Genomic DNA, 22359 nt, shown 5'->3' with positions numbered 1-22359 from the left:
CACCGTGCCAGAGCCAGGCGCAGACATCAAACGGGGGGACCCACTCTCATGACCCCTGGGAGACATACAGCCCTGAGTGCAGGTTGGCCAACGAGGGTGCTCTGAGAGCGCGCAGTCCTGTCCTGCCCTGAGCCAGCCAGCCATTGCCCTGACACCCGCTTCTACGACTTCCTGTTTCCCTAATGAGGCAGGAAGTCATTACTGCTATTTAATGACGGCTCTGTGTTCATGGGAAAGACCTGCTAGAGCCCAGGGAATGCAGGGCCTGGGGCACGCGTGGCACACGGAGGACGCGGGCACATGCCTGGCACAGGGTCCCCTCTGCCTTGCTGCAGTGCAGACCATGGGACAAACAAGGCCATGCCTGTCTGGGGCAGTCAGTAGCTCCTTGGGGACAGGGTGGAAAAGGGACTCACTCCAGAGCACCCAAAAGAATTGAATCCAGGTGTCTGTAGCAGCAGCAAGCCTGGGACCCCCACGGGCCCATCCTTATCATGCTGCTTTCAGTCCACATCCATCAGCAATGCTGGGGCCAGGGCTGCTTCAGCCCCATCAGGAGGGGGTGGGCTGTGGGATGGGGTTGGCACATGGATGCTTCCAGCGCCCCGCTCTGAGCTCAGTGAGCCCAGCCCTGTGAGCCGCTGCAGCCTGCAGTCCCATCCACTCCATCTCCGAGCCCTTCTGGGGCTTTGCCCCCAACTATAACTTGGGGCTCCCAGCACTTCCTTGCCCTGCTCCAGGAGGGCTGCAACAGGGATCTCAATGCCTGCAGTGGTCCAGAGACAGTCAGCAGTACCTGCTTGGCACCGGGCAAGGCCATGATTCCCCTGGGGGAAAGCCAAGATGTGCAGGGACTTGCCTGCGCTCATGGGGGGATTAAGCAGCAGAGACCTCAGACCTCCTGCATCTATTTAGAGCTCTAAGATTAGGGAGCAGCTCCCCTGTCAGAGGTTGTGGCTACCTCTTGTGGGGGGCTTGTATACTGCCAGTACTCCTCCAGGGTGGGATTGAAACCCTCCAAGACCCCAGGGCTTCTCCCCTTCCTGGATACTTCCACATGCCTTCCCTGAAACATGTCCTTTACTTCTAACTGCCCCCTCCACCCACCAGCTCAGCTTTGGCCAATGGGTCCTTTCCAATGGTTCAGACACTTCTGGGCCCCATCCATTCTCCGCCCAATTTGTGTCTCCATCCTCCTGCAAAGAAGGTCAAACATCTGGCTGGTTCACCATGGTGACCACAAATAGGTCCCAGACCGGCGAGGCCCGGGCTTCCTTCAGGGGGACACGAGGTTTGCATCAACTCGAAACTGAACCCCAGTCCATCGGGGCGAAGGACAGAGATGAGGAGTGAATCTGATTTGCCTTCCCCCAGGTGCTGCCGGTCCCAGGCCTGGGATCTTTCAAACAAAAGTCTTAACAATACGATCATGAAATGCGGCTGCCTCTGGGTGGGGCCAAGCAGCTGGTTATTAGCCATGCTGGGAGGTGATTCATTCACCAAGGAATGGCAGCTGCTTGCATGCGGCCTGCCTGGAGACTGCCAGCTTAGCCATGAAATGCAGCCACATCTGGGGTGGAACAAACGGAACAAGATATTAGGAGTCAACCCAGGGCAGTTACTTGCAGACAAAGCTTTGTGCCACCCCTATGCAGCATGGCTGGTGCTCCCAGGCCTTGCAGAGACCTCTGCTACAGCATCCAAGCCCCCCCCCTCCCCCACCAACCCCCTGGATACCTTCCCTTGTGCCTCTGCAGAACTGGAGACCTGGGGGCTAATGCACCCCTGGCTGGGAATGTGGCTCCAGGGCTGTTCATCTGCACAGGCAGTTGTGGACCCGGACCCCCCAGCTGAGTCCCTCATGCGGGGCTTCCCCGGCAGCCGTGCTTGGAGCTGGGCCCCAGTGCAGAGGCTTTGCCAAGTGGAGCAGGAGCCTCAATTAGGGCTGACATGTTAACGAGCTATGTGATGATAACCCCTAGCTCTCTGCTGGATCTGACCCAGCCCCCCTCCTCCCCAGGCTCCGGCTTGGTTTCATGAGCCGGGAGGGGCCTATTGTTCTTGGCTGTGGGCTGGGGAATGCAATTGCTAACAGATCTGCAGAGGGGAGGGGAAGGGGCCAGATCCGCACAGCCCCCGGGCTGCTCTTAGCAGCACCCTGCATCATGGCTGGGACCCAAGCCCAGAGAGGGAGTTGGGGTCCAAGCTGTGGACAGAAAGGGGTTGCAGCAGCTTTGGCCTCCCCGGGCGCTTTGCACTCAAGTGCAAGGGCTTGGCAGGATGATGGAGCTTAGCAGCCAGGGTGTATAGCATGGAGGCAGGGACCCCCTTCCCCCACCCCACCAAGCCCCGCCAGCGGCTCAGGGCCAGCTGCTCCATCCGTCACACAGCAAGGGGCCTGGGGAGTCCTAGCTCTGGATACGGCCCAGCCACACAGCAAGAAGTGCCCCCAGATGCAAGGAAACCCCAGACTCCAAGCGCAGCAGCCTCCTGGAGTCTCCCATCCCAGCCTGGTGGACAGATCCGTTCCCCCACTGGGTTTTAATTGCAGGTATTAAAGTGCTTGGCAATTAGAGCAATCACTGAGTTTCCTGGGAGGTATTTGCGGGGGGCAGAGGAGCCCTGCCTTGGCAGTCAGCCTCTGCTACCACCTCTCCACATGCCTCTGGGCAGGCTACCAGTGGTCACTGTCTCTGGACGGTGGGGGGCTCTGTCAGGCCTCTGATGTTGCCCCTCTTGGCCCCTTACGGATAGTGTAGCCACCGTTGGAGAGATCGGGGGGTGGGCAGGGGCTGGCTCAGGATATGGCCTGGGGCAGAGCTGGGGATGAGAAAGCCCCTACTCAGGGCAGCAGCCCTCTCTCCCCTGCCCCCCCCCCACCAGCCCTTTGCACCCAGGGGATCATCCCAGCAAGGGAGGGAAATACTTTGTTGTAGAGGGAAACCGAGGCATGGAAACACAACTTGAGGCTGGCAATAGTTAATTTCATAGTTTCTAGGGTCGGAAGGGACCTGAGCAGATCACCTAGTCCAACCCCCCGCCATGGCAGGAAAGATTACTGGGGGTCTAATGACCCCAGCAAGGTGTTCATCCAACCTCCTCTTAAACACCCCCAGGGTAGGAGCCAGCACTTCTCTTGGAAGCTGGTTCCAGACCCTAGCCGCCCTGACTGTGAAGTAGCGCCTCCTGATATCTAGCCTAAACCTACCCTCTGCCAGCTTGTGACCGTTATTCCTGGTCACTCCTGGCGGTGCTCGGGGGAACAGGGACTCCCCCAATGCCTGATGGTCCCTTCTGACTAGTTTATAACAGGCCACAAGAATCCCCCTCAGCCTCCTCTTTTGGAGGCTGAACAGGTTCAGGTCCCATAGCCTCTCCTCATAGGGCCTGCCCTGTTGTCCCCTGATCACGCGAGTGGCCTCCTCTGGACCCTCTCCATGCTGTCCACATCCCTCTTGAAGTGCAGCGCCCAGAACTGGACGCAGTACTCCAGCTGCGGCCTGACCAGTGCCGCATAGAGGGGGAGGATCACCTCCTTGGACCTGCTTGAGACGCATCTGTGGATGCATGACAAGGTGTGGTTGGCCTTCCTTACTGCCTCCCCACGCTGCCGGCCCATGTTCATCTTGGAGTCAATGATGACCCCCAGATCCCCTACCGCCTCCGTGCTGACAAGAGGGGAGTTCCCTAACCTGTAGGTATGGTGCCAGTTGTTCCTCCCGAGGTACATCACCTTGCACTTGTCGGTGTTGAAACCCATCCTGTTCTCACCCGCCCACCCTTTTAACCTGTCTAGGTCTGATTGTAGCCTGTTGCATCCTTCCAGTGTGCCCACGTCCCCCATGCATTGCATGGAGTCAGCAGCAGCCCCCACAGCCCAAAACAGCACTCAAGAGTTCTGTCCCCCTGCCCAGTCTTACCCCAGCAGACCCCCCACCTTATTGCCCCCCCTCAGGGCCAGAACCCAGAAGTCCTGGCTCCCAGCCTTTCCCCCATTCCTTGCACCCCCTGCTCAACTAATAACACAGACCTGCTCTGCTCCAACTCCCCAGGGCACCTGGCACCCAGAGTTCATGTTCCTCTGGGTAGCACCCTCCGGGGGCCACCACCCTGGCATCTGGGCACCCGAAGAGCAGTGAACTCACCCTGCCCAGCAGCAGCCTCACCCTTTCCCTCCTGGAGTGAGTGGAAGCAGAGTAGGCAAGGACCCCAGCTAAACAATTCACCATGGGCCAGGCTAATCAGCTGTGCTAATTACCTTGCCCCAGATGGGTGGGACAGAGCTACCCTAGGGACAAGGAGGCAGCTGGTGCAGAGGAAGTGGGGAAGAGTGAGGGCATCAGGGGATGGTGCCAGGCATCTGGAAGCACCACAGGGTCCTGCTGGCAGCCAGGGTGGGAGCCAGGACTCCTGAGTTCTCCATCCAGCTGCTGGAAGCCACCTGGTCCTGCCCAGCCACAGGCACCACCTGGCCGGGGGAGCCCAGCCCAGCCCCGCCCCAGAACCCCACAGCTGTGCCGAGACCCCCTCCCAGGTCTCCCACCACACATACCGGCCAACGGGTCCAGCAGAAGGGAGTTGTTGCCAGGATCTGCTGGGGCCTGGAAACCCTGGGCTGCCAGCCCCCACACTGCCCCTGTGCTGACCCTGCCGAGCTGCTTCCCAACATCAAGGGGACCCAGATGCGAACAAGATGTGGGAACTGCTGCAGCCCCTTCAACAGAGCCTGCTCAGCCTCAGCTGTCAGTGGCAGTGGAGGAGAGAGAGGCACAGCCCAGCTCCCCGCAGCAGCTGCTTCTCCCCACTTCTGCACCCACCAGCCCCATATCAAGCTTTGCTGGCCCAGCCCCACCTGGCCAGAATGGAGCAAGTTGATGATCGAGGCCAGACCCAGGCCTGGGGGGAGGGAGGAGACAGCAAAAGCTGGTGCTGGGTTAGCATAGAACCTGCAGCAGCGAGGCCCTGGCTGAGATCAGGGCCCTCAGTTGTGCCAGGTGCTGCAGAGACCTTTCAGTCTCCTTGCCCAGTGCCTCAGGTTGACAGATGGGAGCTTCCCCCAGTCTAGCCAGGCTAGGGGAGCCCTGGAAACCTCCCTGGGCAGGGTTTGTACCCATTACACAGCTTAGCCCTACTGCTGGGCCTGTGGTGCCCTCTGGTGGCAAAGGATAGCGAAATCCAGGACCATGTCTGCTCAGTCCAAGGCAGAGCTGAGAGGCCAGCAGGGATCTCAGAAGAGTCTGGATAATGCAGGACAGTGGAGGCCTTTCCCAGGGACCTGCAGGGGTGGGTGCTCAGCATGAAGGGGGCAACTGCCAGAAAAGGGGGCTTAATACCAGCCCCTTTTGAGGCATCTCCAGCTCAGTCACCCCCAAACAACCAGATGGCTTGCAGGTCTCTGGTCCCTGCCATGCCAAAACAAGGCCAGCCAGCCCACGGCTGGAACCGCATTAAAGGTAGAGTCATGGTGGCCATGAGGAAAGTCCTGGAGCTCAGCAGGTGCCGCCCCCATAGAGCACATGGAGACAGAGGGGTTCCCTCAGGCAGGTCCTTTAATGGCTTTCAACGTGACGTGGGTCCCTGTCAGACACTTCAGTGCTACACAGAAGCAAACAGTTGGTGAAAGCTGGTGTCAAATAAGGGGGAGATGCCCCCCATTCCAGAAGAAGCCTGTGCTCGGAGCTGCATGTGGATGGGGAAAGCTGAGCTGCTCCCCCACCCCCAATTCTCTCTGAGCTCCATAGCACAGACTGTATGATAGCACCTGGGCAAGTCACTGCCCCACAGCCAGCATTACCCCCAGCTTCTCTCCGCTTATGGCACTTGCAGGGGGGACTAACAGTGCAAGGGGACCTGCCCCTTGAAGGCAGGATGGCACTGAACCCAATTCAGGATTACCTCTGAGCACCTTGTCAATTATATCTTACCATGCCTGGGAGGCCAGTCAGTATCACACGGGGAAACTGAGGCACAGAGCAATGAAATGTCCTGCCCCAAGGCCATGCGTGGGACCAGGTTCTGTGCTGGCAGTCCCCAGTGTAAATCAGGAGTAACTCCACTGGAGTCAATGGAGATGATGCCCATCCATGTGAGACATCAGGGCCAGACTCAGCGGGGTAGCAGAGGAGGAGCAGAGCCACTCTCCTGGGGCTGAAGCTGCTGCTCCAGACACCAGGCCCTACTCTGTCCAGGCCCCAGACAGGGCATGCCCCATTTGGGGCAATGTCCCCTGCCCAGTTCCTCGGACCCAGCCAGTTGAGCCAGTCCAGAGCCCCAGCCCATCACAGTGAGATGTGCCATTAACACCTTGCAGAAGCAAAGTGGGGCAGGGGGCAGAAGATGGTATCAGCTGGCTCTGGGGTCCAGAAATGGGTTCCCAGGCTCAGCCTGATTCTGACCTCAGCAGCATGGGTAGAGCTGGCCTGTCACATGGTGGGGTTTCAGCTGGCCACCCACACTGATGGGGCTGCCCCAGCAGATGGGGGCACCACAGGTGGGCTGTTCCCTTTCACCTCTGTGAGGGGGGTGCAGCAGGCAAAAGGGAACCAGGGGAAGCCAGGCACTTAAGCAGAGCTCTGGGGCTGTCCAACAAGCCCTGAAGATGTCCTTGGCAGTGGGAGAGCCGCAGCTCCCCTGGAGAGACAGGTCATGGGACACACTTGGGCCCAAGCCTGGCTGCCCTGGCTCAGAGGTAAAGGGTTCCCCTACCCCACCCCATCCCCATCATGGGGCCAAGACAATGGCCCCTAGAGAGGCACAGAGTGGCAACCAGCAAGTGGGTGTTCCCTCCCAGACACCTACTGCACCAGAGACCCTGGCCAGGACCCCTAGCATACTGCTGCTCTGCCATCGTTCCCCCTCCGCAGGGTGTGAGCAGCTCTTTATTCCTAACCCTGCTAGTCCCTATCTGAGGCTGGCTCCATAAGAGTCATTCCTGCTGTCTGCTCAACGCCAGGTGCTTCTCCCACTCGGTCTCAATCATCTTGTACAGCTCCATGGTGGCCCTGGCATCTTCCACTGAGGAATGCCCGTCTCTGCCGACCTACCAGGAACCAAAAAGTCCAGGGTTAGGACCAGGGTGGCGTGGTTGCATAACACCCCAGCCTGCCCACAGCTTCTGAGCCTATGGCAACGCCCAGCTCCCCACTGTCACTGGCAGAGCTGGGAATGGAACCCAGGTGTCCTGAGTTTCAGCCCAGTTGCACAGGACTGCAAGGCCCACCAGGAAGACTTGAAGTGGTATCCAGCAGCACCTCCCAGGCACACAGTGGACAGCACATCCCTGTGTGCCGGGTCCCCCCCTCCCTTGGTTCTGGGAAGAAATCGGGCTTCACAGCATCACAGTTCTGGGGTGCCTTTCGGCAGCTGATGCTCAGACCCACAGGGAGACCAGCAGGAGTTGGGCCGGCAAGGGAAGGGACAGGGGAAATGATGGGCCTGGACTGCCCAGAAGGTGGCAGCTGGGCCAGATACGGGTACCTGGATGTCGCGGTGCAGCAGCTGCTTGGTGAGGCGCTTCAGTGAGGCAGCCTCGTGCTCAGGGAAGCCAGCACGGCGGTTCAGGAGTGGGATCTGAGCTGTGTCCCGTGTTGCCATCTTGGGGTGGAAGTACTTGAGGGCTTTGAAGTCATTGTGGATGGCATGGCCCACCACCACCTTCCCTGCGAGCAGCTTCAGGATCTGGGGGTGGAGACAGAACTCAGAGTGGGGAGGTGCCAGGAGCTGGGGTTCCCCTGGGGAACCCTAAATGCCCCTGGAGTCACCTTCATTTAAATATTACAAGATCCTGAACAAAAGCCCCACCCCTCCACTGTGCGAAGAGAGGTGTTGTGGCCCTCTCCAGTGGGCATTTAGCATGATCAGAGGCAGAGGATCTACAGCGTGCACATGGAGCCTAGTGAGCAGGGGACTTGGCTTCGTCATCACCTTCTCTGGGGCTAGGCCTGGTTAGAACCAGCCTCAGCTACAGGCCTGGCTTGCAGAGACATTAAGCACACACCTCCCACTGAAGTCCACATCTAGGGCCTATAAAGATGAGCCTCCCCGGCCTCCGTTATATCCCAATGCCAGAAGGCCCCAAGCTCGGAGCAGAGCTGAAGGCTGCAGACGTAGCTCCTGCTCCCCTCAGTTCACATACAGGGCCGACAAGCCAAGCCCTACTGCAGACAAGACACTGCCCAGGATCATACGTGGTGTCTCCGGAGCTGCCCCCAGCTTTCTATATTCCAGCCCCTGCTGTGGGAGTTCTATTCCCCTAACACATGGGACTGGCACAAGGGGCTATAACAAGTGTATTTGGGACAGGGGCTGCAAAGGAATCAGAGAGCACATGGAGGCTTCTGGCAGCTTTGTGCAGCTCCACCAGAGCCAAGGGCACCCAGAAAAACCCTAGCTCCTGGCTCGACATCCAGCAGAGCTGGCAGCGAGGTGGAAGGGTGTCTGTACCCCTTCAACCAGGTCCCCTGAAGAGATTCCCTGCTGCTGAAGGGCTTTAGGATGGACTGGACAGAGCGTGTCCCCCCACTGCAAGCCTGTACCAGCCCCTAGCCCTCATCCTGCCCTGGGCACTCACCTCCTTCTGGGCTGTTTTGAAGGGGACGGCACTCTTCATATGGTGCTTCCGGATGCCACTCCACCGGGTGCGGTAGTTAGTGATGGGGTGGATGGGCCTGATGTACTTGTCATACACCACATCACCATGGTAGTTGACGATGCTGCACCGGGCCAGGTCACTGCTCCGCCCGCCAGGGCCAGTACCCACCATCTCACAGTCAATGGCCACCAGCTTACTGGATTTGCTTGAGACGGGGGCTGCAGACAGACCACTGTCATACTCACTCAGCAGGGCTTCTCTGTGCACGCCGGCCAGGGACTTTATTGATCCTGCCACCTTCTTCACTTTGGAGGGGAAGCAGGTCAGCTGGGAGCTGGAGTCCATGGCCCTGCCAACCTGGACAACACGACATCCATCCTTCCCTTTGGGGAGTGTCCTGGGCGCATGGGAAAAGCCACTGGTATGGAAGGAGTCCTGGTCTGTCCCCGCCTCCGCTGGCTGCTTCTTCCTGGGTTGCCCCTGGTGGGAGACCTGCCCTTTGGGTGCAGGGTGTGACTGCTGCTGTGGTGCGGGCAGCTGCTTCTTCTTGAGGAAGCCTTTTCGCTCTAGGAACCGGCGCCGCCTCACAAAGCGCTGGTGCTTCTGGTTGCCGTCCGACCGCTTTTTGGAGGTCTCATGGAGGCTGAAGTCCACGTTGATGATGAAGCCCGACATGGCGGGTGCTAGCAGGAAGCAGCAGGTGGGCAGAGGGGCTGGAAGTGGTCACATGTCTTCAACATATCACGTGTCCTGGCCCCCGCACAACAGGCGATGGACGTTCTCGGCCTCACCTGCAATCGGACACAAAAGCCAGGGATGAGCACAGCATAGAGATGAGCCCCCCAGAGGGGTGGAGACACCTCTTGGGTATCCCCTCGCTCTCCTGCCCCCAGAGACACAGGAGTTTAGCTTGGGGCCAAACCTTACTGGGCACCATGGAGGCTCAGGCCAGCTTTGAACCGGTACCTGGGGAAAAGGAAGTGGATGCCGACATTTCCCTTTCTGAGGGAAGCCACAAACCGAAGCCCAAATGGGGAAGGGAACTGGGGGCAGGGAATGCCTGCTGCTGTCACCCGAGGGGGAGCCAAGAAGAGGTGCTCGCAACCCAGCAGCTGGGCCCAAGCACAGTGGTTACGCTGCTCCCCCCAACTTCCCCCTACCCCACAAAGCCACTGCTGATACCTTGTCCCCCAAGGGAGATCCTCCCCGCTGCTCCCTCCCCCACCTGCCCAGTTCTTGCGCCCCTGCCCTGACCTCCCATAGCCCCCCCAGCTACCTGCCCTTCCCCCACTCCTCCTGGACCCCCCCCAGCCCCCTCCCATCAACCTCTGCCTCCTCACATACCGCCCTTCCCCCCATGCCCCCCCCCACACGCCCCTGCCCCTCCCCATTGATGCCTCCCATTGTCCCCCTCAACCCTCCCACAGGCCCCTCCCGCCCAATCCCGACCCCCTCACCTTCACCCGGGGTCAGGCCAGCCCGGGCCCCGCGCACCGGAAGCGGAAGTAGCGGCCTTGCGGAGACTAGGACCGGCGCGTGGTCTGGGAAGGGCAGAGAGCGCAAGCGCCGGGCTGGCTGGGGAGCGGGTGCGCATGCGCTGTAGGCTGTGACGCCACAGAAGGGACAGGTCTGCGCCTGTAGCGGGCCGCTGGTGGGGGAGCGCACGTGGTTAGAGGGAAAGGCGGGGAGGGCGTCTGCGCACGCGCGGCGCCGCGGGGAGACCATAGAGGCCGGCGGTGGTGAGTGAGTGCCCGGTGCTGCGGCCGCTCTAGGCCTCCGGCGGGCGAGCTCTATGGGCGCGCGGGGGCTGGGTGCAGAACAGCGCGGACACTATCATGGCAACGGGATGACGTCATTCCGGCAGCGCGCCACCCTGTGGCCATGACGTCTCAGTAGTGTCTGGCGGAGTGGGGGCTGATGATGTCATCTCCGTGTGGTGTCACAGTGTGATGTCCTCACAGTGCACCGGGGGTGATGTCATAGCATCGCATCACTGGCAGTGCATGCTGGGGAGCAGGCCGGTGATGTCACGTCAACATGGTGTCGCAGCCTGACTTCATTGCAATGCCTGGTGGGGTGATAGCATAGTATGACATAGCTGCAGGGCACCTTTTTGAGTAGGCTTGAGATGCCATACAGCTGTGATATCAAGGCATGACATTGTTGCGGTAGACCGTGGGGTGATGTCATGCTAAGACACTGCTGCAGTGCACCCTGGCAAGGAGGCTTGTGATGTGATATCACTGTGATGTCACAGCATTGCGTTGTTGCAGTACACCGTGGGGGTGATGTCATAGTATCGCATTGCTCCAGGGCACCCTGGTGAGGAGGCTTGCAATGTCATACTACTGTGATGTCACAACCTGGCATCATTTCAGTGCATGGTGGGGTGATGTCACACTACCACATGGCTGCTCTGCCTCCAGGGGAAGAAGCCTGGGCCTTGTCACGGCACCGAGCCCCTGGTGCCATCACGGTGCCACGGGCTGTTATGCTGTCACTGCGGGAGGTGTGATATCACCACCAACAGACAGGCGCCCACAGTGCCTCACTCGCATACGGCCCGTGCCCCTGGCAGGCCACGTCTTCTCTGTCTCCCTGCCCGGGACCCCTCCGCTCTCCCACAACCCCATGGCAGCTCCCAACCGGCCCCTCTCCCTGGAGCAGCAGCTGGCAGCGAGCATTGCCCGCGTCCTCTCCCACTATCGCTTCCTCCTGGATTCCTTCGTCATCGTGAGTATGGTCGGGCGCACGCTTGGGGGAGGCTGCTCAGCTTGAAGCCCAGGCACTTGGGCCAGTTATGCCTCAGTTTCCCCAACTGCCCGTTCAGCTTGCAGGTGCCCTGAGCCAAGCACTGTCGCTCCCCATCCCCTTCTGTTTCTGCCTCCCTGCAGGAGTTTTTCACGAATGACCAGTGGGCAACATTGCCTCCTTCCTGGCAGGACGTCCTGGCTGATCTGCCCTCCCCGCAACTGGCTGCTCTGCTGCTGGAAAAGGCAAACTCGGAGGAAGCAAGGTGAGAAACGCACCCCCTCCCGTCCTAGGAAGCAGGGCTTTCCTGGGCTCCTCAGCACAGGTTAGGCCCAGGCTTGAATCCACCAGTCGCCATGTCTGAATTCCCCGGTAGTTTCAATGGGATCTGAGCTGCCCCTTCTGCACTGGTACCTGCTGTTCCACCCCAGAGGTGGCTGCATTTCCTAGTCTGTTCAGTCCCTTGGAGGGAACAGGAAAGCTGATTCCTCCCATCTTGTCTGGACAGTTACAGCATGGTGTGGCCGCTGTCTTTGCTGGCCTTCAAAGCCACAGCACACGCCCTAGCGCTGCCCCGGGCACATTGTGGCGGGGCCAATGGCAGGCCCGAGGAGTTCCAGGAGAACCTGTGCCAGAGCGCCCGGCTCCACCCTGTCTTCCGCAAGCACGTCAAGCCCAAGAAGCAGCACGAGATCTGGCAGCTGGGCAAGGTGCATGCCCGAGGGCAGCCACTCCCCTGCTGGGCCTCTGCTCGGCCCCAAGGGTCAGGCGAGGTATTCCTGGATCCCAGCTGACCCCTGGCCCTGTTCTCCCTCCAGCTGGTGAAGCGGCTGAGTGAGCTCGCCCAGTGTGACCACATCGTAGACGTTGGCTCTGGCCAGGTGAGTCCCTGGGACCCTGCTGCTGCCCCGTGGGTTAGGTAGGGGCAACCGCAGGCCCCTCGGTGCAGCCACCATGGGTTCCTCTCCTTCCGGGGCTCGATGTCCCCAGACTGTGGCTGCTGCTGGGATCTTCATGTGATGGAGATCTGAGATGCTAGTAGGGAGCAGCAGTTACCCCCACCTGGTCCGCTGGCTCAGCAGAGACCTGGCCATGGCATATCCCTGCCTGGGAACAGCCTCTCCCTAGGCATTTCTTCCCCATGGTTCCCATGCCTAGGGCCCCAGCACTGCTGTACGGCCAGCCCCAGACTGGAGGGGGAAGCCTGATCCCATGGGTGCTGAGATCAGACTGGAAGAGTTTGGTGCGTCCCAATCCCCAGGGGCCAAGAGCGGCACAGGGCTGAGGCTCTGTCTGCTTCTGGATCAGGGCCACCTGTCCCGCTTCCTATCCTTTGGCCTTGGCCTACCTGTGACTGCTGTCGAGGGCAACAGGCACCTGGTGGACACAGCGAAGAGGTTCGACCAGGAGCTGGTGCAGGCGCTGGAGAAGGAGCGAGCACGGGGGGGCAAGGTACAGAGTGGAGAGGGAGGCAGGAGTCATGGGCGGCCACCCCAGGATGTGTTGGGCATCCCAGGTCCCCTGCCTGGCTGTGCACACCTCGAGCAAGTTGCCTTACCACCCGGTGCCTCAGTTTCCCCTCCTGCTGCCTGATGAGATTGAGGGGCAATGGGTGTCTCTGAGCGTGCACTGGGGGTTCTGGGTGGGATCAGCAGATGTTCTGGGCCAGCCGATGCTTCCATAACACCCTAGTCCTGCAGGATCCCGTGGTAATGGCAAACGAGCAGGCTAAAGGATCACATTGATGATTCTCCCTCTCCTGCCCCGTAGGCTGCGCGGGAGCTGTCTCTCCGTGGCCCGAGCCACGTGGCAGGCTGGGTTGACCCCCAGGCACCATGGCCAGAATTCCTCCTCCTGCTGCAGCCTGGAGCGGACATGAGCCACACTCCCACAGCAACCGCCTGCGCCGGCCCCCCATCCCTGGAGCCAGGGATGAGGACCCTGCCCACGGTGCTCAGCAGAGATGTGGCTCAGCCAGGCAGGGCTGCAGCGGATCCCACGGGTGCCAGGAGCCACATAGGCACTGGTGTCCCCATTAGGCACCTCCAGGAGCCGAGCCAGCCAGCAGAGCATCCTCCAGCGCCAGGCAGGGTGCTGCTGACGGGTCTACATGCCTGTGGCGACCTCAGTGTAACCCTGCTCCGCCACTTTGTCCACTGTCCCCACGTGGCTGCCATCACCTCCGTAGCCTGCTGCTACATGAAGCTTAGCACCCGCGAGACCCCTGTCCCACCAGGCCTCGTCCTGCCACCCACTGTGCCCCCAGCCACATATGGTTACCCACTGAGTGCCTGGGTGGCTGGGCTGCCAGGCCACACACTGTCCTACAAGGCCCGGGAAGCGGCCTGCCACGCAGCTGAGGACTATGGGCAGCGTCTGCGGAGCCAGAGCCCCGGGCTGCGGGCACACTGCTACCGGGCCGTGCTGGAGACCCTCATCCGTGCAGCCGACCCCAGCAAGCAGCGCCTGGGCGTGCAGACCATCCCTGGGGCCCACTGCCTCTCCTTCCACGAGTGAGTGACCCTAGGGAGTTGGGAATTTCCATGGCGGCACCTCTGCTAACAACCTAGCCAGTCACCAGGGCCTCATCCTGCATCCCAGGGGGGAGCTGATGAAAGGGGCCTCATTCAGGCTTGCAATGGGTTATGTCAAGGGCACATTCTCCCCCTTTAACAGATGGGAAAACCAAGGCAGGGGAGGGAGGACACCTCCACCCTGTGCTGTTTCATAGTAACACAATGGCTTCCTCCACCAGTCATGCCCAGTGATGCATTTGGGAGCCTGCCAGACCTGGGGGCTGGAGCCAAGACCCCTGGGTTCTATCCCCCACCCTGCCCCCAACTGGCTGCAGGGCAAGCCTTGGGCACAACACTGCTGTCTGGGAGGGATGCCCACCCAAGAAGGGGAGCAGAGAGCTGAGCTGACGTAGTGGCACTGCTCCCTGGCAGGTATGCACGGCTGGGCCTGGCTCGTGTGGGACTGGACCCTAGCATCCCCCTGGATGTGGCCCACATGGATGCCCTGCTGCGGCGACAGCAGCAGGTGATTGCCTACTTCACCCTGACACTATTGCTGGCCCCAGTGGTGGAGAGTCTCATCCTGCTGGACCGCACCATCTACCTGCAGGAGCAAGGCAAGTGTGGGGGGTGGCGGGGCCCCTCCCTCCTGGCACAGTGGGCATCTGCCTCTCCAGGCTGGTGATGTGACCCCCAGCTTGCTGTCCCTGGCAGGGTTTCAGTGCAGGCTCATCCCCCTCTTCGACCCCCAGTTCTCCCCCCGGAACCTAGTGCTGGTGGCTGCCAAGGCCCAGTCAGCCTCAGCCCTGTCCACTCTGGTGGAGGATGATAGTGAGGTCTAGGCTTCGTGGCTGGATGAGGAAAGCACATGCAGCTGGCTCTGGGGAGAAGCACAGGAGCCGTACAGCACCACGCAGAGCCTCTGCCAGAAGAAAAGTGGGCTGGATAAGCGGCAGGGTAAGACCTCATGATCCCAGAAAAAACCAGCACAGGAGCAGGATGGGACCCAGGCATTCACTGCCGGGAGCTCCAGGCCCTGCAGCCATGGGCACCTGGGCTCTTAACATGGCCTTGCTGCCCCTGGAGGGCCTGCGTGGCCTTAGCTCCAGGGCCTGCTGGGCTGAGCTGGCAGCTGCGTTCGCAGATGGTAACCTGTTATTTTCCAGTGTTGTGTCTGGAAGGAGAAGGCTGAGCTCATGCTTGACACCATGTGGACGGCCCAAGCTCCATGCCCATCCTCCTCTGCTTTGGGTCAGGCAGCTGATTGGTGATGCCTGTGCTCAGGACTGCATCTGGTCCCCACAATAAAGGACTCACAACCCCACTCTGGAAGCCTTCCAGGCTGTTACTGCAACACTGGGCAGTGGGATGCCCATCCCCTCCACTGGTGCTAGCAGAGGGCAGCAAAGTGACATGCCCAAGGACCATCACCCCCCCACCTCACCCTTGCCCCAGAGGCTTGGACCAGGTCCCTCCCACCCAGAGCTCCATAGTCCAGCCCCCGCCCCCCCCCCCCCGCTCCAGGTCAGGGCAGTATTCACAGCAGATACATGCTCATCCGTGTTCCTGTGGCTTAAAAAACAGGTCCTGTCGGTGGGTGTTTAGAAGAGAACGTCTTTATTACAAACCTCGGCTCAGTACCAGAAGGACTTGCGGGCCCTGCGTGTCTCCGCAATGCCCGTGAGCTCCATGATCTCCTCTTCAAAGGTCTTCAGGGACGCCTTGTAGGTCTTGGCCAGAGCATCGTCCACTGAGGTGTCCTTGGGCCCATCTGCCCGGGGAAGAGAAAGGAGCGTGTTACACCCTGGGCTGCAGGGTGTGACCTAAGGTTTCTGAGCCGCATCCTCCGGCCCTTTGGCATCAGGGGGAAGCAGGTTGCTGGTAAGAGCAGCCCCCCCCAAGATGTAGGCAGAGCCCTGCCAACTCAGGCAGGAGCAGCCCAGTGGCAGATGACTGTCCTGCTGTGGGCAGAGTAGGCCCCAGCACCGGGGCCACAAGGGCGAAGACTCACCAATCCACAGCTCTGGCACAATACCATCTGGGTGCTCAACCTCAGGCAAAGGGATGATTCTACCCGTTCGCAAGGACACCCGCACACGCTCGCCCTCCTCTGTGTAGCGCCACTCTACCTCTGTCGGCTTCCTGGGGGTGGGATGAACCATTCCATGGCAAGGATGGTTCGGGGCGGGACCGGAGCCCCGGGGGAGCAATCCCAGGAGACCCCACTTCCCTGCAACCACAGCCTCCTTCCCACCCCAGCCCCCTTGACCCCACACAGCTGCCCACTGCTGTAGCAGAGATCTCTTCCATTTGACTCCTGGTCTCCCACCTCTGGCTGCCAAAGCCTCAGGCATCGTCCACCACCCCCAGTGGTCATCCAGCACCCTGCTGCACTCAGCACTGTACAAGCACAGACCAGGACAGGGCTCAGGCTCCCCTCCAAGCCCTGCTTAGCTAGCGAGATCCCCTGCAGCCCACGCAGGGGGCAGGGGACCCAGGCAGAGTTGGCATGGGGTGAGAAGGAGGTTACCTGTCTGCAGGGTCGATGAGGGTGATCTGTTGGAGCATCAAAGGTGCCTCACTGGGAACACACATGCCTGGGTAGTCACCATATTTCCCTAAGTAGCGATAGTGCTGCGGACAGAGAACCAGGATTCAAGCAAATGCGGCAGGTAAAGCCTGGACTTGTCCTGCCACAAGATGGACAAGCCAAAGCCTCCAAGCCCTGGCACGGGGACAGGTCATCACAGGGAGGGGATGTATGAGGGGGTTTTGGTTGCATAGGACCCTGCATGACAGCCCTGGTACAGCCTGTTCTGGGGTGGGGCACTGCCAGGGCCCTTGGGCAGCTTGTTTTGTGCCTGGGGGCAACAGCAGAGGCAGATTCAGAAGCATCACAGCTGGGGTCACCTGTACCTTTAGTCTGTTGTGCACCTAGGTCAGCTTAGACCTGCGCCCCTCTCCCTTGCCATGTATAAGGCCCCCAGGGTTCTCCCATCCCATCTTGGGGGGCAAACAATGCTGCCCAGCCCACCCTGCCCAGGGCACAGAAAAGCCCCTGGAGAACCGAATGGAGTACTTTTCACCAGCCACCCTCCACACAGAGTAGTGCTGCCAAACCCCTGAAGCCCAGCCAAAGGAGAATCCCCACCAGCAGAGTGGGGGCTCTGACACAGCAGGGCAAGTCCAGCTGCAGGAAACAGAGCCCCCACCCCCTTACCACGTTCATGCCTTTCACAAAGATCCAGTGACGGGCTCGGATGACTTGGCTCACCAGTCCTTGCTTCCCGGCATCCTTCCCCTTTAGGATCTCCACCTGGAGACAAGCAGCCCTGTAAGTCACCCAGATGAGACCCCAACCCAGAAATCGGCGTGGGGGGGCAGGATTATATCACCAGCCCTCATGTTACCGCATTTGGAGGACAGGTCTGTCTTAGGCCATTTTGTATGAAGGCATGAAATCAGCACAACTGTAATTTTCTGTTGCTGATTTCATAGAATCACAGACAATGAGGGTGGGAAGGGACCTCAGGAGGTCACATCTAGTCCAGCCCCCTGCTCAGAGCAGGACCAGCCCCAACTACATCATCCCAGGCAGGGCTTTGTCTAGCCAGATCTTAAAAACCTCGAAGGATGGAGACTCCACCACTTCCCTGAGTAACCTGTTCCAATGCTTTACTACCCTCCTAGTAAGAAAGTTTTCCCTAATATCCAATCTAAACTTTGCTTGCTGCAACTTGAACCCATTGCTCCTTCTGTCATCTGCCACCACTGAGAACACCCACTTTCCAGCTCTCCTGTTCCCTGGAGATGGGGGATGCATTTTTCCACTGGTGCAAAGTCTGGGCAGTAGCATTAAAATGCGTTTGTTGCCACAAACAAGAGTGCCTGGGGCAGGGCAGCAGGAAATCGTGAGCAGCTGGTGGATGGTTAGAGGTCCGAGGAAAGGCTGGAAAAGCACAGGTTTGTCAGTACAGAGAAGAGAAGACTAAGGGGGGATTTGATAACAGTCTTCAAATACCTGAAGGGAGATTCCAAAAGAGGTTGGAGATGGGCTTTGAGCAGGGGGTTAGACTAGATGTGACCTCCTGAGGTCCCTTCTAACCTTCATTTTCTATGAACCTATGAGTCAAAGCCAACAGAGAAAAGTGGTCAATGTGCTGAATATACTGAGACCCATTTCTCTAAGCTCTGAAGACTACGTAGCTATGGCATGGGCATGGGCAGCTGTCAACTGTGCCAGCCAGGGTCTCTCTCAGGGCTGGAGGGGAATGGGTCCAGCAGGGCCTGCCGGCTGCAAATGCTCTGGAGAGGATGAAGATAGGCTTTTCTCTGTGGCTGCAGGGGATAGGACTCAAGTTGCAGCAGGGCAGCATTAGGTTGGAGATGAGGAGCTCCCAGACCCAGAGGGTAGTCAAGCACTGGAAGAGACCCCTAGAGAGGTGGTAGGGTCTCCATCCCAGGAAGGTCAGAGGTATGCTGGGCTGGGATGTTTTAGCTAGGGATGATCCTGCCTTGAAGAGGTGGCTGGACTGGATGTGACCTCACGAGGCCCCTTCCAGACCCACTTTGACCCTATGATCTAGGGAAAAAGCCAAACCCACCAGTAGTTGCTAGTGAAGCTGTCAGAGCTGGATGAAGCACTAAACCAACTGTTGGCAGCTAGAGTGGAGAGAAGCAGCGAGACCAAGAGCTCAGAGGCACTTGGCAGGGGGTGAGGGGCCAGAGGAAGGCTCCTCTGGAAGCAGAGAGGAATGTGGGCAGCCCACATGCCACAACTCACCGTGTCGCCCTTGAACACCTTCCAGTCCTCCTCGCTCAGCGGCTCCAAGATCAGCCTCCTGCGCCGCAGCCAGGGTGGGTTCCTAATCTTATCGGCATAGGACCCGGGCCGGTGGGTGCCGTGGCGGTAGCCAGGTGGCAGCTTCGCTGTGGCCATGGCGAGCAGTGCAGTCAGACGCATGGCGAACGGTCAGAGCGCACCAAGGCCTGGCACGGATGGGAATGATGGGCACTAGGCAAGTCAGTGGACGCAGCTGCGAAATAGGACCCAGGTATCCTGGCTCTGTCTCCAACTGCAAGGAGGCACACCCCCGCCTCCGGGATCCAGCCGCCCAGGCAGCTGCTCCTCTGCCAGAGCAGGGAACCCAGGCATCCAAGGCTCTTGCCACCTCTGTACCAACTGTAAGGATGTGGTCTGGGTGTTAGATGAGGAACAAGAACCCAGGAGTCCTGCCCTTGCCCCTCCACTGCACCCTGCTCCTCCCAGTGACCTGGAAAGAGAGCCCAGGCAGTCTAGCAAGCAGACTCCCAGAGCTGCACTGACTCCCTGCCAGGACCCCAACCCCAGATGCGTGCAGCCAGGGCCCCCCTCCCCAGCCCCAGATGCGTGCAGCCAGGGCCCCCCTCCCCAGCCCCAGATGCGTGCAGCCAGGGCCCCCCTCCCCAGCCCCAGATGCGTGCAGCCACGGCCCCCCTCCCCAGCCCCAGATGCGTGCAGCCACGGCCCCCCTGCCCAGCTCCAGATGCGTGCAGCCATGGCCCCCGCCCCCCAGCTGGAGGCCCCCTTCTCACCTTGCTGTCCTCAGAACCCAGCAGCATGGAGATACCGCCGCACTGCCTTCTGGGACTTGTAGTCCTTCCCCCATTCCACCACCGCGATGCACCCTGGGAGCCTCAGCCTCACCTCCAGCGCGTCCCACCGCGCGGCATGCTGGGACTCGCAGTCTTTTCCCTGGGGGGAAATAGAGGGGGGCTGCCCCAGGGCATGCTGGGAAGCGCAGTCCTCCCACTCTCCCCTGGTGCATGCTGGGGAAAGCAAGCTGGCTCTGCAAGGGAGGGGTGGGGGGGGCATGTTCCAAGCATGTGCCGCACGTGTGCATGGGGCGGGGCTCGCATTGCAACCCCCCTCCCCCGGGGGCTTCCCAACACCAGGGCCCGGGCAGAGGTTGCACCGTGTGCTCTGACTAGAGCAGGGGGGCAGGACCCCCCCGGGCTGCAGGGATGGGGGCCCATGCAGCACCGAGCAGCATCGCAGAGCTCCCCGCCGCGGCCCGGCTGCAGCGGCCCGGGGCAGCTCTGCTCCGCCCCCGCCCCCGGCTGCGGGGCCTGCTGGGACTCGTAGTCCTCGGCCGGCCCCGGGCGCGCTTCCAGCCCCGCTCCATTTTCTCGCTCCTGCAGCCCCGGCTCGGCCGGAGGACATGGGGTAGCCCTGCCAGGGGCCCCCGGGGGCCAGCTCGCCCCCCTGCTCCAAGCCGGGCCAGCCCCAGCCGCAGCTCCCCCTCCCTGGTCCAGGGCTTCGCTGCCCTCCTTGATCCCTGAATCCCCGACTGCAGCCTGAGCCCATTGCTCCTTCCCCCCCTGCCCCCACCGAGATTAGCAGCTCCATCCTCTTTGCAAAGCACGATGTAGCTTCTCTAGGGCCGTGGCACCATGCCCAGGGCAGAGGAGAGACGAGCAAGGCTGGGCCCCGCCGAGAATGGCATGGTGGCAGGAGTGGGATTCCCACTCCTACGCCAAGTCCTGCTGCTCATGGCACAGGAGGGGACACGCTGAGCATAGGAGAGGCCCAGCGGACCCCGGGAGTCCTGAAGGGGAGAGCCCTCGTGTTACCGCAGATCTGCTGACCGGCACGGGAAAAGAGATGGAGTTGGAGCATTAGTCTGAAGCCCAGGAGAAGGCAGGGTAGGGTTGCACCTTATAGACTAACCAAAGCAGATATAGACACGCATCTACTTTGCTTAGTCTATATATATGTATATATCTACATCCATCTATCATATATATAAATAGGCATAAAGTAAATAGATACGCATGTGTGTGTATATCTACTTTGGCTAGTGTATATAGATACATACACACACTTTGGTTAGTGTATATACACATACAGTACATATATACACACACACCTACTTTGGTTAGTGTACACACACATATGTACATACATATATATACAAATGTACATGCTCATATATACTTTAGTATACACACACACACATATGTCCATACATGTATACACAAAGTATACACACACACACACACACAGAGCCCAAGGTTTTGTGTAGGAAGGCTCACTTCATCAGATACTGTCCCAGGAAACTGAAACCCCCAGGAAGAGACACTTTGGACACCATCATCATAATCAACCTTTTATTGTCCTAGAGAGAACTGAAATCAGCTAGATTTTTTTTATACTTTTCTTTTTCCTTTTTTTATTTTTTGTTTTGTTTCCTGAACTATTCAAAGCTAAATCCAGCCATAGTCTGCATCACCGCCTCCAAAAAGAGCCAAGGCAGGCGTGTCTGGGAGTTTATTTTTCTTTTTTCCTCCATATGTTACAAATTGTAATACGATTACATCACAGAGCGAGAAAGACTTGGGGAGAGAGAGAGAGAGATGGAGAAACCAAGGCGACATACCTGGCCCGAGAGGACAGCAAGAAACACAAGTTTAAAAATAAGCCAGACTACAAAAAAAATCCTTAGCTAAAACAATTACTTTTCCAGCTAGTCACCATCATCCTGTGGGTGTTGTTTTTTTTTTAAACTTTTAAATTTTTTTATTAAAAACATTACCCTAAAAACTTCTCCCCCCCTCCTTATAGTAATGTTTTGGTAAATATTCCCCGGAAGTGAAGGGTAAAGGGACTAACATGGATGCCGCTGCCTCTAGATAATTTCCCTTCAGTTTGTGGCTGGATAGGGGAGGGAGAAACCTTCCCCAGAGACATTTGCAACAGATGCTGAACGAGCTCTGGCTCCATCCCCTGCAACTGAGGGTATCATGGCTGCCATTTGGGGACCCATTTGGGATCCCCAAATGGGCTTGTCCCCTGGGGTCAGGCTCATGACCCCTGTGGGCTGGACTCTTGGTCACACATGGGCCTTAAAATGGGTGGATGTGGGTCTCGGCGCCCAGTCAGGGTAAACTGAGCTGTGGCCGTTCTCATTGAGGGACACGGGGAGCAATGCATGACTTAGAGCAACCCAAAGGCTGCTTTAAAATGCATGCCTGTTGGCGTGTCTTGTGCCCTGTCGTGTTTCATTAGCGCACACGCAAGGTTCAGGGCCTGGGGAGCACAACCATGCTCTGAACACCCCAGGTCTCTGCCTCAAGGCAGGACAGGGAGGGCTCTGCTGATGAGGGGTTTTACCTGGGTGCAGGATGATAGTGAGCTGGACAGATGTGATGGGCAGAGAACCCAGGGATACCTTCGAGTCTCGGGGGGGGGGGTATCCCCATTAGGTGCTAAGATGGGCTTGCAAATGACTCCAGGGGCTGGCAGGGATTGCAAGCCTCAAACCCTTGCTTTGCCTTTGGACCCTGATGTCTGTCTGGACCTGGACTGAGCTCTAAGACTGTTAGTGAAGGACATGGGAGGCAGGCCAGGGCTTCCCCCTTCCCTTTAAACAAAAATTAAGAAAAACACAAGCCTTTTCATTTTTTTGGACCGGCCAGAGAGATTTCCTGCCAGCTCCTTCCAGAAAGCGCCATCACGAGCAC

At 59.2% G+C, this 22359-nt stretch overlaps 3 protein-coding genes across 11 annotated transcripts; 1 reads left to right on the top strand and 2 right to left on the bottom strand.

Annotated features, from left to right (window-relative positions):
- Positions 1-5531: 5531 nt before the first annotated feature.
- Positions 5532-10181, bottom strand: ISG20L2 (interferon stimulated exonuclease gene 20 like 2). Of its 5 annotated transcripts, none has more exons than XM_090050842.1 (4): positions 10048-10181; positions 8570-9381; positions 7477-7677; positions 5532-7039 (listed from the first exon to the last, which is right to left on the bottom strand). In XM_090050842.1, exons 2-4 carry the CDS (start codon positions 9263-9265, stop codon positions 6926-6928), a joined length of 1011 nt encoding a protein of 336 aa, XP_089906968.1. In that variant the 5' UTR covers positions 9266-9381; positions 10048-10181; the 3' UTR covers positions 5532-6925. The 5 variants fall into 5 exon arrangements, with proteins under 5 accessions (XP_089906968.1, XP_089906970.1, XP_089906969.1 ...); XM_090050844.1 differs by lacking the exon at positions 10048-10181 and adding an exon at positions 9513-9793; XM_090050843.1 differs by lacking the exon at positions 10048-10181 and adding an exon at positions 9518-9793.
- Positions 10182-10195: 14 nt separating this feature from the next.
- METTL25B (methyltransferase like 25B) lies at positions 10196-15181 on the top strand. 5 transcript variants are annotated; one of them, XM_090050840.1, is made up of 9 exons: positions 10196-10329; positions 11169-11323; positions 11485-11606; positions 11850-12051; positions 12160-12222; positions 12650-12793; positions 13112-13854; positions 14290-14474; positions 14572-15181. In XM_090050840.1, the coding sequence occupies exons 2-9, from the start codon at positions 11222-11224 to the stop codon at positions 14697-14699; spliced, it is 1689 nt and encodes a 562-aa protein (XP_089906966.1). In that variant the 5' UTR covers positions 10196-10329; positions 11169-11221; the 3' UTR covers positions 14700-15181. The 5 variants fall into 5 exon arrangements, 4 of the variants coding, with proteins under 4 accessions (XP_089906966.1, XP_089906964.1, XP_089906963.1 ...); XM_090050838.1 differs by having other exon boundaries at positions 10202-10329; positions 11017-11323; XR_016442874.1 differs by having other exon boundaries at positions 10224-11323; positions 14572-14814; positions 15024-15181.
- A 276-nt stretch (positions 15182-15457) lies between these two features.
- MRPL24 (mitochondrial ribosomal protein L24) lies at positions 15458-19580 on the bottom strand. Its single transcript, XM_090051853.1, has 6 exons — positions 19432-19580; positions 18641-19039; positions 17078-17173; positions 16388-16491; positions 15869-15999; positions 15458-15628 (listed from the first exon to the last, which is right to left on the bottom strand). The coding sequence occupies exons 2-6, from the start codon at positions 18818-18820 to the stop codon at positions 15492-15494; spliced, it is 648 nt and encodes a 215-aa protein (XP_089907979.1). The 5' UTR covers positions 18821-19039; positions 19432-19580; the 3' UTR covers positions 15458-15491.
- Positions 19581-22359: the final 2779 nt, after the last annotated feature.

Source organism: Crocodylus siamensis, chromosome 6, assembly GCF_052110815.1.
Source record: "Crocodylus siamensis isolate JL-2025a chromosome 6, ASM5211081v1, whole genome shotgun sequence".
NCBI classification, from domain to species: domain Eukaryota; kingdom Metazoa; phylum Chordata; order Crocodylia; family Crocodylidae; genus Crocodylus; species Crocodylus siamensis.
Note: the sequence above shows the minus strand (reverse complement) of the source record. Positions and strands in the feature narration are given on the sequence as shown.

Bases quoted from the DNA above. Each gene is read 5' to 3' on its own strand.
- ISG20L2 (XM_090050842.1), bottom strand. From the start codon at position 9,265: ATGTCGGGCTTCATCATCAACGTGGACTTCAGCCTCCATGAGACCTCC. The intron at 7,678-8,569 runs GTGAGTGCCCAG...CTCCACCCCCAG, and splicing joins TCAAAACAGCCCAGAAGGAG to ATCCTGAAGCTGCTCGCAGG. The intron at 7,040-7,476 runs GTACCCGTATCT...GGTTCCTGGTAG, and splicing joins TGCTGCACCGCGACATCCAG to GTCGGCAGAGACGGGCATTC.
- MRPL24 (XM_090051853.1), bottom strand. From the start codon at position 18,820: ATGCGTCTGACTGCACTGCTCGCCATGGCCACAGCGAAGCTGCCACCT. The intron at 17,174-18,640 runs GTGAGTTGTGGC...GCTTGTCTCCAG, and splicing joins AGGTGTTCAAGGGCGACACG to GTGGAGATCCTAAAGGGGAA. The intron at 15,629-15,868 runs GTGAGTCTTCGC...TTCCCCGGGCAG, and splicing joins TGTGCCAGAGCTGTGGATTG to ATGGGCCCAAGGACACCTCA.
- METTL25B (XM_090050837.1), top strand. From the start codon at position 10,928: ATGTCATACTACTGTGATGTCACAACCTGGCATCATTTCAGTGCATGG. The intron at 11,607-11,849 runs GTGAGAAACGCA...TTGTCTGGACAG, and splicing joins GCAAACTCGGAGGAAGCAAG to TTACAGCATGGTGTGGCCGC. The intron at 14,475-14,571 runs GCAAGTGTGGGG...TGTCCCTGGCAG, and splicing joins CATCTACCTGCAGGAGCAAG to GGTTTCAGTGCAGGCTCATC.